Source organism: Anthonomus grandis, chromosome 1 (assembly GCF_022605725.1).
Source record: "Anthonomus grandis grandis chromosome 1, icAntGran1.3, whole genome shotgun sequence".
Classification (NCBI taxonomy): domain Eukaryota; kingdom Metazoa; phylum Arthropoda; class Insecta; order Coleoptera; family Curculionidae; genus Anthonomus; species Anthonomus grandis.
The window spans coordinates 1,855,622-1,868,995 of record NC_065546.1 but is presented as its reverse complement, the minus strand read 5'-3'; the positions used below and the strand labels follow the sequence as shown (position 1 = coordinate 1,868,995).

Genomic DNA, 13,374 nt, shown 5'->3' with positions numbered 1-13,374 from the left:
GTATTTTTTAAATAAATTTAATAACTTTCAAAACAATTCTTTCGTGTATCCTTTATATAACAGTTTACGCTTTAAATACATAAATTCTTATGGGTTGCACTACATTAAATTAAGTTTTCACTTTGACATAATCCAGTCTTGTTGTTTTCTAATAAATACTATAATTCTTCACGAAAACCCGTTTTATGCCTAATAACATACGAGTTGAGATCACTTGGCAGGGAAACATTGTAAAATTCCTTCGCTAAATTCCAGTAACGTTTGCGTAGGTGATAAGCGCTAGCTTTAGGCTGACGACTTCTAGTAAAAATACCTTTTTTATTACCGCCAACTCGAGTGTAACCTACAAAAAAGATATTTTCATTGCTTTGTATGCGGATTTTTCTGTTTTTAATGATAATATTGTTATACACTACCTTGATCTGTTTTAAAATCAGCAAAGTTCCATAAGAATTCACCTATAAAGAAACCGGTAGTTCTAAGTTCATCAAAAGCTTCAAAGTGCTTTGACATAAGGTTGACTTGGTATTCTTCTGACCAAATGAATTCTGGCAGCTGAAATATAATACAAATATCATGTTTGCTTAAATCTAAGCAAAGTTACCGTACAAGAAATCAATTTATAATAATTTGAGTGAAAACTGTTACTGGACAGGGGATTTTTCTGTAGGTCTATTTTCTTGTCATTTTCATTGTTTTCTCTACATTTGCGTTAAATCTATATTGGTGCTAACAGGATTGTAAGACAAAAAATTATTGTAAACTATCCACAATAAAATTTGATCGCATTATCTATCTCAAATGAAAAAAAATAATATTTTAAAATTTCTTATTATTTATCGAATAAAATGAAATACGAGGGGCAAGTAAAAAGTAAGGTTCCCAACGCTGTAGCTCCGCCGCGCGTGTTGCTAGGCGAAATCCGGCAACACCGCCGTGTGCGTCTGTTCCCCCTGTTCATTCCTAGCGGCCGGGGAAGTCGCTACGACTAGGGATGTTAAAGAACAGGTAAAAATCGTGAACAGGTTCAAACTGTTCCGTTCTTTTCAGAGAACATGTTCTATAAACCTGTTCACCTGTTCATCTGTTCTTTTGATTTAATTGTATGGATCTATGGTAAGACATCGATTATATGGCGTTTTATACTTTTATATAAAGTTAAAGTTAAACTTACTCAATTTTTGTATGTTTGTTAAGGTCACTTAATAAATTTTTTTTGTATTGTATGTATTTAAATGTTATTTATGCGTTATGTTAAAAGTTTCATAATAGTATAATAATAAATACTTTATTCAAAAGAAAAAATTTTATGAAAAAAATTTCTTATTTTTAAGTATTTTAATTTTTTTCAAAAATACGAAATTCACCGTTATACAAGAAAATGCATGTTTACATGGTTACACATGGTTTTTCCATTTAAGCCTTAAAAAAAACTATAAACTACCGAAAAAAGTTTGATAATAGTTTGATACGCCGTCATCTGGGTATCGCTTACAATATTAATGTTTTTATTTTCTTGGATTTTATTTTTTATTATTGTTTTGATTTTGACATTGACAGATCAGTTCTGATAAGTTAGAACCTGTTGTCAGTATATTCTTAGTAGCCTCCCTTGTTTTATTTAGTATTTACTGTTTTTTTTGTTTTGTGGTTTTAATTGTTTTCGCGTTGTGCTGTGTTGCAATCAACATTTTTGTCTAATTCAAAATGAGTAGAAAAAGCAGCCCTGTATGGAGTTTTTTTACAATCGTAGATAAGACTAATCAAATCGCAAAATGTGACATTTGCAAGAGTGATATTTCTTTTAAATCCTCTGTTTCGAATTTAAAAAGACATATTTCTAAAAAACATCCTACGGTGCAATTGTCAGTAGGGCAAACACAAACAACTAGAAATGGCATTACGATAGGGAATTCTGAGGTAAGTACATATTCTTGGTTATAAATTTATTTTATATTTTAATTTATACATAATACATACATATTATGTGGTAGAGTAATCACAGTCCTAAGTTTATTATATCGCTATATCCTAGCGCCACCTCTGCTATTTGGTAAAAAAAGTCATGTATAAGTTTTAGATGATGCGTTTACCGCCAAAATGTACCATGGCCAATAGGCAATAGGCCAATCCTTTCTTCAATTTTTCTTTGTCAGATGACGTTTCACAGTTTAGACGCGAATAAGGAGGATTAAGCCTAGTTCATATAGGCTTGCGAAATGCGAATCGCGAATAATATTGCTATTTAATTTTGTTTTTTTAGCCCAATGATTGTTTAAGACTTTGAGATACAAAATAAATAAATAAATTATATTTGCGTTATTTTTAAGGTATATTTTTTAATTTCAGATAGAAAAACCACAGGAACAAGCGCCTTTGCCTACTGAGAGCTCCAGTCCTGGTACTAGTTCAATTAGCTCTGTTCCTGGTTCCTGCTAGTGGCACCATTCACCCAAAACCACGTCAAACCACCTTGTCATCGTATTTACCAAAAAAAGTGACAGTAAGCTGTAAAAAAAAAATTGATGCCCAGCTACTTAAACTCTTTTATTGGGACTACCAGCCGTTTAGAATTGTCGATGATTTGGGATTCAGGGAATTCGTCAAAGCACTAAATCCTAATTATGAACTTCCATCTCGCCAAACAATTTCGAGGAGTTACATACCTAGTTTGTATGAGGAGTGCGTCTTGCGTGTTAAAGAAATTATTTCGAAAGTTTCATCAGTTTCCCTAACAACTGATGCCTGGACCTCCAAGACAAATGATAGTTTTGTCGGAATTACAATACATTTTATAGATGAAGAATTTAGGTTTCGGTCAGCCCTATTAAAATGTGCTTTCTTTGATAAGGCTCATACTAGCATAAATCTTGCTGCTGACTTGAAATCTGTAGCAGAAGAATGGGGACTTGAAAAAAAAATTATGCTCGCTGTGTCAGATAATGCATCAAATATCAAGTCAGCAATAGCTAAAGAACTTGGGTGGAAGCATTTTGGGTGTTTTGCTCACACACTTAATTTAATAGTTCAAAGTGCCCTAAATCTAGACTTAAATAGAGAACTTTTAGATAAAGTTAAAACTGTTGTTGGTCATTTTAAAAGAAGCCCCAAGGCAACATTTAAACTGATAAAAACTCAGCAGAACAGTGGAGTCAAGAATCCTCTCAAACTCATTCAAGATGTGGCGACAAGGTGGAACTCCACATTCTACATGTTGCAAAGATTTACCGAACTGGAGGAAGCAGTACGGAGTACGGTAGCTCTCTTGGACGTCACATTGCCACCCATTAGTTTGGAAGAGTGGCAAATACTTCGGGATCTGCAAAAAGTGCTGGAACCTTTTGAAGAGGCAACAAAGGTCGTTAGCGGTCAACAGTACATGACTGCCTCATTAGTAATTGTTGTTACTAATGGGCTGTTGGGTGTCTGCAAACAGATTTTAGAGTCTTCAGACTTTGCTGTGAATGCAAAAGTTGTGGCAAAGAAACTCGAAAAAGAACTTACGGAACGCCTTGGAAATGTGGAATATAGCAATACATTAGCCATGTGTACTTTTTTGGATCCACGTTTTAAAACCCTGTTTTTTATGAGCGAAGATGCGGGAAAAAAAGCTCAAAAGGAAGTAATTTCTGCATTAGCAGACATTATTTATAGAAAAGATTTGGAGCAGCAGAAAAAATTAAAAAAAGATGCCAGTACTGACGAAACGGGAAGTCAACAAAATGAGTCAAAAATTGCCGAACCTTTTAATGTCGAGAAAAAACAGAAACTCTCAATATGGGCCTCCGTTGACAAATTAAGCTCAAACAAACCCACTCAAATAAAATCCTCAACAGCCAGATCCATTATTGAAGTCCAGAGATATATGGAAGATGAACCCCTTGAAAGAAAAATGGACCCTTTGACTTGGTGGCTCGAGAACAGATTTGTTTACCCAAACTTAGCATTATTGGTAAGGGAAAAATGCTGTGTTGTTGCGACCTCTGTTCCTTGTGAGCATTTATTTTCAAAAGCTGGGCAAATACTTACTGACAGGCGAAACCGTTTAGGAAACTCTAAAGCACATCAGCTTTTGTTTTTGAATACAAACACAAAGCTATTATAGGTTTATAATATCTTGGTGTTTGTCAATATAATAAACTCAATGTATAAAATGTATATTTTATAATATAGACATTTGTTTATGGATATTTGTTTAATATATCTACCTAAGTAAAACTTATAATTAACTTTTTTCATTTATTCTTATTTAAAAATTTATTAGAGATTTCAAAAAATTGAGTAATAAAACGTAAAACAACTAAATATACCTATTTAATAAAAGCAAAACGTTCGTATAAAAAATAAAAGCAAACAAAACAAACATTTTTAGAACCCACAGTTAAATAAAATAACATTTTAAATAACAGCAAAGAACCGATGAGTACGACATCTTGGCATCTCACGCTAACTATACACGTGAACAAGTCAACAAGCCGACACGACAAGCACTCGCGAATCGTCAAAGAACGGAATCGGGAATCAAAAAATCCAGGTGCGAGATCCGGGCAGTGATCCGTTTTCTCAACGCCAAGAAGTTACCGCCTGTTGAAATTCATCGGCAGTTAACAGAAATTTATGGGGAAGCTTGCATCAGTGTGCAACACGTCCGTAAATGGTGCAGGGAGTTTTCCGGAGGACGAACAGATATTCAAGACGAGCCAAGAAGTGGAAGGCCATCGGTGTCCGACGACGTCGTGGCAAAAATCGAGCGTCTTCTCCAGGAGGATCGGCGAGAAACGCTTCGGGAATTGGCTGAAAAAGTGCCTGAGGTTTCAGAGAAAACAATCGACAACATTTTGACTGAAAAACTCGGTTATCGCAAGGTGTGTGCGCGGCGGGTACCGCATATGCTCTCAGAAACCCACAAAGAGAACCGCGTCAAGTGTGCTCGGGAGTTTCTTCAGCAATGTGCCGAGAATACCGAAGAATTTTTGAACTCTATTGTAACGGGAGATGAAACGTGGTGCCATTACGTCATGCCGGAAACCAAACAACAGTCCAAACAATGGCGCCATTCCGATTCGCCTAGACCGAAGAAATTCAAGCAGACGCTCTCCGCAGGAAAAGTGATGGCTACGGTTTTTTGGGACCGTAAAGGCGTCCTTCTCGTGCCTTTTCATTCATACCTATTTCATGCCTACTGGGACCACCATAAATTCGGAAAAATACTGCAAGACACTAAAGAAACTCAGAAGAACCATCCAAAATCGCCGGAGAGGAAGACTCACGAAGCGCGTTAAGCTCCATCACGACAATGCGCGCCCACACGTCTCTCGCAACACCAAAGCCTTAATCGAACAATTTGGCTGGGAAATCGTGGAGCAAGCTGCCTATAGCCCTGATCTTGCACCGAGCGATTTCCACTTGTTCCCGAAATTGAAGCAACACCTGGGTGGACAACGCTTCGCTACGGACGAAGAGGTCCAGAATGCAGTCACCACGTACCTCAACGGGTTGGCGGCGGAGGTTTTAGAGGCAGGTTTTCAAAAGTGGATTTCTCTCTATTTATCTCTATTTAATTCCAAAAAATAGTTGGGGGACAAGAAGTCATTTTCAAATAATAAAACCATCTTCATCATAATTACTAAATTATCAATAAACACTATACTAAACTGCTTAGTACCTGTTTTTAATTTAAACTTTCAGATTATTCTACCAATGCCTATTGCATAAAGCTCTACATAGATCATTTGATCATCTCGTGAAATTCTAGTAAGTAGTTTTGTATTGTGTGAGCCCGTTTATTCTCTTTTTTCCACATTACCAGGCTTAGAAACAACTACATCTTTGTACCAACCTTCATTGCGTCTTTTAAGTAAACATAAAATAAATATTTTGATATTTTCGACATTCGAACAAAACGGGTGCACACGATTGGGAATGTAAAGTATGTGCCAGAACTGTAGTCAGGAGAGTTTCCATGGGTGCTTGCGGACCTAGTACAAGTGGCTCGCAGGGTGTTAAACCCAAGGTTTCTACTAAACCATTGAGATCTAATTCAAACAGCGGCAACATGACTGTCACCAATGGGACAAGACGCAACAATAGCAATTCCCTCAAAGCCCCGGTCGGCGGTTCCCTGACCTCTCCCTTTGATAGAGTTAAAACCAGATGTCATCTCTTCTGAACAAACAGAATGTGAACACCAAAGATGTAATATTATGCTTGATCAGAGAACTGAATTGCATGAGGAAATACGCAACCTGACTAAAGAAAAATCAGAGCGTATTGAAAGTCTGGAACAGGAAGTATCTACCTAGAAACAGGCGGTAAGTGACCTTCAAGTAGCCTTTTCTAGATCTAATTGTCAGAGTGAAGGTGAAAACAGAGCACTCACGATACAGGTGGCGATTTTTTTGAGGAATTTGAAGAGCGAAAGAGGCGATCTAAGAACATCATGCTGTACAATGTGACTGAGTCGACATCTGGGGATGCTAGAGAGAGAGTGGCGTTTGATACGAACAAAGTTAGAAGCTTGCTTCAGAACGTGGTGTAGGACACACCAGAGGATCAAATTAGTAAAGTTTTTCGTGTTGGGAAGAGGAGTACAGGAGCGAGACCTATCAAGGCTGTTCTTGCTAATGAACAGGTGGCATGGAAGATTTTGAGGAGCAGAGTGTATAGTGACACTGGTGTTAAATTAGGTCCTGATCAGACTTTTCTCCAGAGAAAGCAGTTTAAGGAACTAACGCTTACTCTTTTGAATCGCCTTCATAATGGAGAACAAAATCTGGGAATCAAGTACATTAGAGGAGTGCCCGGATCGTACCGTTGAAAAATGTGATGGTGATACCAACTCAAAAAACGATTAAGCCTCTACTGCCAAAATGTTGGTGGTATGCGCACCAAAATTGAACAATTTCATCACGGAGTGCAGCTGTCTGACTATTCTGTCATAATCCTAGTTGAGACTTGGTTGAATGAGGATATCTCTAACAGTGAAATCCTTGTGCCTGGGTATACCATCTACTGCACTGCAAAGTTTAGTGGTGGTGGGGTGCTTATAGCAGTTAGTAATAACTTTAGTTCTAGAAAAATTGCTACTCCTTACATCTCAGTGGAGCAAGTATATGTAGAAGTAAATATTTGCAAGAAGTCATTTGTTTTTGGTGGAGTGTATATTCCACCAAATGCTACACGCGATAAGTACGAGTTACATGGGATGTCAGTTCATGAAATCTGTGAAAGCTACCAACAATAATCGGTACTGGTGTTCGGTGATCACAACCTACCCTGGGGCGGTTTGGTCAAATGATGTTGATGGGGTTTGTGTAGCTTGCAATCAATGAACACTATCCAGCCCGAGTATTAGCTGAAATGTTTTCTTATCATATTATGTTTCAATGCAATAACGAACCAAATAACAGAAACACATTTTTAGATTTAGTATTTTCTGGTTTGCATAATGTTAATATTTCAGCTGCTGTTGACTGCATTTTTAGTAATAGTTTGCACCACGTTTCTTATCATATTAAGATTCAAACTGACTGATCTTCACTAATGATTGCTGAATTTTATTTCGATTTTCGGAATGCCGAATTTGGGGCTATTAACTTTCATTTGGGGGCTATTGATTAGAGTATGAATTTTGATGGGTTTAATGTTGATGGTGCTGCGGGTAAGTTAAATAATATTTTACAGGATTACCTTGATTTGTATGTTTCTAAAAAGAGACTAAGATCTTCATCTTTTCCTAAATGGTTTAGTCCTTTACTTAAAGACTTAATTTGTAAAAAGAAGGGTGCACACAGGAAATATACGTCTTAGATCTCGATGTAAAGTAGAACACGATAGGTGCTTTAGTGAATATATTGGTAAAGTGGAGAGGTCAGTGGTGGATGATAGTCGTTACTTTTACAGGTTTGTCAATGACAAAAGAAAGAGCAATGCATTTCTAAATTCGATGTTTTTGGGCCAGGAAATGGCAAGAGTCTAGGGAAGCAATTACTGATTTGTTTGCAAAGTTTTTTGCTACAGTTTACGACAACTCTACTTATCCCATTCCTGATTTTCTTGAATTTGGCTTCCAGAATATTATTGTTGGACGCTTCACTCTCTCGGAGGTATTTTCTAAGATCCAGAAATTACCTAACAAGTTTATCTGTGGGCCAGGTAATAACTCTCACGAGATGTGTAAGAACTGTATTTATACAATTAGTAGGCCTCTCCAGATGACCTTAATATGTCTTTACAGGACTCTACCTTCCCAGAAGCTTGGAAGCACAGTTTCATCATGCCGATATTTAAGGCTGGCAATAGGGGGGATATTGCCAATTATCGTGGAGTATGTATTCAAAACTCATTGACCAAATTGTTTGATAGTTTGGTTTGCGGTCAGCTAACATGGCAATGCATTAGTGAAAAACAGTCAGGATTCTCTTCTGGGAAATCCACAACCAGCAGTTTGGTTCAATACGAGTGTGATCTGTTGGGGGCTTTGGAGAGGGGGGTTTAGACTGATGCGTACTATACCGACTTCTCCAAGGCCTTCGACAGGGTGAACTTTGGTCTCTTGCTGGCCAAGTTGTAAAGTGCTGGTTTTCATGACTCCCTCTTAAAATGGCTAAAGAGTTTTCTGATAGGAAGAACTCAGAGTGTGAAGGTGAATGGCTGTACTTCTGCAACTACTAGTCAGGGGTTCCTCAGGGATCTCACTGTGCCTCTCTGCTCTTCAATCTATTTGTGAATGATATTGTTAATGTGATCAGTCATAGTTTTGTAAGTATGTTTGCTGATGACCTGAAGCTCTAAATGCAGATTAAGTAGGTGAATGATATAGTCAAACTTCAGGAAGACCCTGATGCTTTGTGTGAGTGGTCAGTGATGAACGGATTGAGGCTCAATATTTCCAAGTGTTGCTACATATCATTTCATGGAGGTTCGAAGAGATTCAATTCTACATATAGTATCCTTGGTAAGTCTTTACAGTATGTGAATGTAGTCAAGGATTTGGGCGTGTGGTTCGATGAGCATCTCAGATTTGTTCATCACATCGCTCTCTGCAGGACTATAGAGTCCTTTATGTCTCACTGGTTAGATCTAATCTTGAATTCTCTTCAGTAGTGTGGTCTCCTCTATATCAGAATTCTATAGATATGATTGAGAGAGTGGAAGATGGATGTTTACGGTGTGCTGCATTTGAATGGGCATTAGCTTTGACGAGTACCATCGTGAGGACATGAGAGTAAGACTTAACCTGGACACATTGGCAAAAAAGACGTGTGAACGCTGATCTTTGTTTTTTCTTTAAACTGGTTAATGGCATGATTAATGCTCCTCACCTTCTTTCTAAAGTGGGTCTCAATGTTCCAAATATAACTCTACGCAATTTTGACCTTTATCATGTTCCTATGCACAGAACTGACTATGGCCGTCATTCTCCTATCGATAGATCTCTGAGTTTCTTAAACGCTCATAACATTGATTTATGTAGTAGTTCACTGTCGGTTTTTAAGAATAGCCTGAGCAGACTATGGCTGTAATGGTGTCAACTCAGTCTTTAGATATACATATATATATTTATTTACATTGTATCAACTCATTAGGTTGCTATCTATTATGTAATAATCTATTTTGTACATTTTATTAAAAAAAAATAAATTCTCAATGGTAGAAAACATATTTTTCTGGTACTACCCATTATAATTGACAATGTTATTTAACAAATAAAATTAACCTTACCGAATGTAATCCCTCAAAAGTATCACCGCCATATTCCTGAAGAATTACCGGTTTGTTAAACTGCTTATGCCATGCAGTCGCTTCCGCAATTACCGTGGATGGTACCACGTCCAAATTTCCTGCATTAGTATACCAACCGTTATAACGATTAAAATTAATTATATCCACGTATTCTGACTAAAAATCAACTATTGTTCCTTAAAAAATGATTAAAAAGTCTCAACGTCGAGCCACTTACAGATTTAATTTTGGTTAAATCACCTGCTTCTACTATGGTAGTTGGTCGGGTGTTATCCAGTAGTTTTATATGCGCGATCACTTCTCTAAATTTATTAATTTTTAGGTACTCAAAGTAGTTTTCTAGGATGATATTTACCTAAAGTAGTTTTCTGCAGCCGTTTGCATAGTCCTGGGTTCATTTGCGGCGGACCACATGATGACACTCGGTCTGTTTTTATCTCTTTTTATCAGTTCCGTCAGAGATATTTTGTGCTTGGAGAGGAGGGTCGAGGAAAATATTCTAAAAAGAAAGACTTCTGTATCGGACCTAGAAAAGGAAACTAAGTTGATGTTTTAATATACAGTGTGTCCAAATTATTAGCCGTTTTAACATTTTCTGAGTAAGACATGCATCTTCTATTTTGGATCTACTGTATACCATGCACGTGCATATAAAACTTTCATTGAATATTCAGGTAAAATTTTCTATACGTTTTACTGAATGTCTGTGATCATTCCAGGAATATTTAGGGAAGTTATATATTCCAATTAGGATTGCCAATAACTAAAAATCTTATACGCTTCAAAGCTTTAAATTTGATTATTATTGTTATAACTTACTCTGTATTTACAGAAGGACATTCATCTATTACCATAATTCCCAACTCATCAGCTAAATCCATGATTTCTTCTGCATAAGGATAGTGGGATGTTCTATAAGCATTTGCCCCGATCCACTGGATCAAGTTGTAGTCTCGTATGACCAAGGGAAGGTCCAAACCCTTCCCCCTGATGTCAGAATCTTCGTGCTTTCCGAATCCGTACAAGTATAACGGCCTTTGGTTTATAAAGAAACTGGTGTTTGTCCAGGTGAGAACCCGAAGGCCCACTGGTTGGACATATTTGTCTATTATGTCGCTGTTTTCATCTATTAGTTCTACCTAAATATATATGGAAAATCCCGGTGAAAAGTAATATTCCAAATTTTTTAAACTAAATTACCTCTAACGAATACAAATAACCTGGTTCTGGATGCATCAAATACGGCCACCAAAGCTTAGGTTCTTTAATATTCAGTACTCCTAAACATTGCCCTTCATTTTGTGCTACGACTGTTTTCGACTTGTCAACCAAATCAACTTTACATCTTAAGTTTTGCCCTCCTTGTGATTCGATTATGTATTTTAACTTTGCTGGAAGCAATAAGAATTGTCACGTTGATCGGGTGATACTCGTAAATTGAACGAAACGCGCATTATTAAAACCAATCAAGGGTTTTTTCTTTAGCATATAAAGTCACTTCATAGAAAGAGGGTATTACAGACTATTTCTGTTGAATAGAAAGAACTAATGTAAAAATAAAGAGTAATGCACCAATAACTTTAATCTGGAATTATGGTTCTCTATCTTAACAGGTTGACTGCCAACTAAGAGTGTTGGGTATGCATGATTTGTATGGATTAGTTATTAGTATTCAGTCGGCGTTGGTGAGAGAGGGTTGTTTTCTGTCCGGCGTCATTCTAAAAACATTTGTTAAGCACGTGTTATAGTTGGTAAGGTGAATGACCTGTGGATAGTTGGAAACCACTTACAGATGAACAACTACTACAGTTTTTCGAAGACAGTGATGATGATTCAGAGGCAGAAAGTGATTCGGACCCACAGGATAATCAACAGTGGTTAGGAAATCCTCCGCAGTCACCTGTAAATATTAATCCAGCTTCGACAGATGCGCAAGTGGATTTCCAGTGGACAAAAACAGGTACATTACGGCAGTTTACAAAAAAGAGCTTTTAGTGGCGGTTTCAGACAGAGGCAGACCTATAGATTTTTTCAACCTAATAATTGACGACACATTTTTGTCCCAAATTGCCGACCAGACAAATGACTATGACATATCTTCAAAGTCTCGTATCACCAATTGGAAGTGTGACATCTGGCTGTTCCAGAATTAAAAATTTTTATAGGTCTCCTCTTTCATACCGGAACAATTCAACTAACACGAGTAAATGATTACTGGAAAATGGATCTTCTATTTAATATACCTATTTTTCAAAAATACATGTCAAGAAATAGATTTCTTCTAATTTTGAGGTGTCTACATTTTACATCTGCCAAAACTAGGGATAACGATAGTTTAGGTAAAATAAGATCTGCGGTCGATTTTTTCAATGAGAAGATGAACAGCATCTATTACCCGGGAAAAGAATTGTCGTTAGACGAATCTATGATGCTGTGGCGGGGGCGTTTACAGTTCAAGCAGTATATTCAAAATAAACGCCACAAGTACGGAATAAAGCTTTAGGGGAAAGGCGGGCAAAATGGGGTAGTTTGTCTCCAAATAAAGATAACTTTAGTATTAATTGACACAGAAACTTTAATTTAAAAAAAATAATTTCTACATATCATGCCTTAGTTATAAGAGTTTAAAATAAAATAAAAAATATACAAGTTTTTTGTTATAGTAATTTTAGCAAAACAATGCTAATTGCCCTGTTTTGGGCAAAATGGGATTGGACCTTACTTGCATAACTCACAAACTGAAACGGCTTCGTCATCTTCGTCTTCAAATCCTGCGAGTTATGGGCCCAGTGGTGACACATTGAGCATGCTATCCATCCTTCCGTTGACGAAGAGTAAAAATCTCCACAGTAGAGGCACTCCGCATCACTAACTTCACTGTCACTTGAGTCATTATTTTTCAGAATAGTGGAGGCTTTAGTAATTCTTTTCTTTTTTGGTGATGGTGCAAGGTTTTTCTTCACAAGAATTTTCCCTTTAGAATTTTTATTCTTTTTTTGCTCAGCCTCCTCTAGCTCGTTTTTGTAAGGCGAAGACGATAAAATAGTAGTCTTTCCTCTTTTACGAGAAACTCTTTTCTCTGTTTGTTTTATTTTAGGAATTGGAATTATACCCTCAGGACTAACAGTCTTAAAGCTTACCTTTGAATCTTTTGATGTACCTGGTTTGGAAATATCAATTGGTTCTGGAGTTTTTTCTTTCACTAAATTAATTTCCGATAGTTGTGTTTCATTCATAGTTTCACTGTTATTGTTTTTAGGTGGTAAGTTTTCATTTTGTTCAATATTTGTTGTTTCGGAAGGTAGAAAGTCTGCATCAGTGAAAACATCCTTATTAACTGGCCAAACTCCAGTTTTTAAAAATCCATTCATGGCAGTAAGCGGTGTAGCTGCTCTGAGGTAAGCTACACAAAATAATTTAGTTATTTGTTGTAAGGTAACTACACGACCAGGATTAGCTCTAAGCCATTTGCGTACTTCTTCAGCGTATTGGTTTCATTAAAGCTACATCTAGGGGATGGGTGCAATGGGAAGGGTAGAAGATCCAAAATAACTCCCTGTTCCCTGGCATAATTAATAACTTCCAGGTTTTTTGTGTGGGGTCAGTGTCCATCCAAAAGAAGCAGAATTG

General features: G+C 36.9%; 1 protein-coding gene across 2 annotated transcripts in view; it reads right to left on the bottom strand.

Annotated features, from left to right (window-relative positions):
* Position 1: 1 nt before the first annotated feature.
* LOC126744031 (beta-glucuronidase-like) overlaps positions 2-13,374 on the bottom strand; it is a 41,715-nt gene continuing 28,342 nt past the window's right edge. The window contains exons 6-12 of one of the 2 annotated variants that reach the window (XM_050451348.1): positions 10,945-11,135; positions 10,564-10,883; positions 10,100-10,270; positions 9,962-10,046; positions 9,724-9,900; positions 417-555; positions 2-343 (exon numbers count right to left, since the gene is read on the bottom strand). In XM_050451348.1, the coding sequence (XP_050307305.1) occupies positions 159-343; positions 417-555; positions 9,724-9,900; positions 9,962-10,046; positions 10,100-10,270; positions 10,564-10,883; positions 10,945-11,135 (1,268 nt within the window). In that variant the 3' untranslated portion in view covers positions 2-158. The remainder of the gene's footprint in view (positions 344-416; positions 556-9,723; positions 9,901-9,961; positions 10,047-10,099; positions 10,271-10,563; positions 10,884-10,944; positions 11,136-13,374) is intronic. The other variant, XM_050451353.1, reaches the window with a different exon arrangement.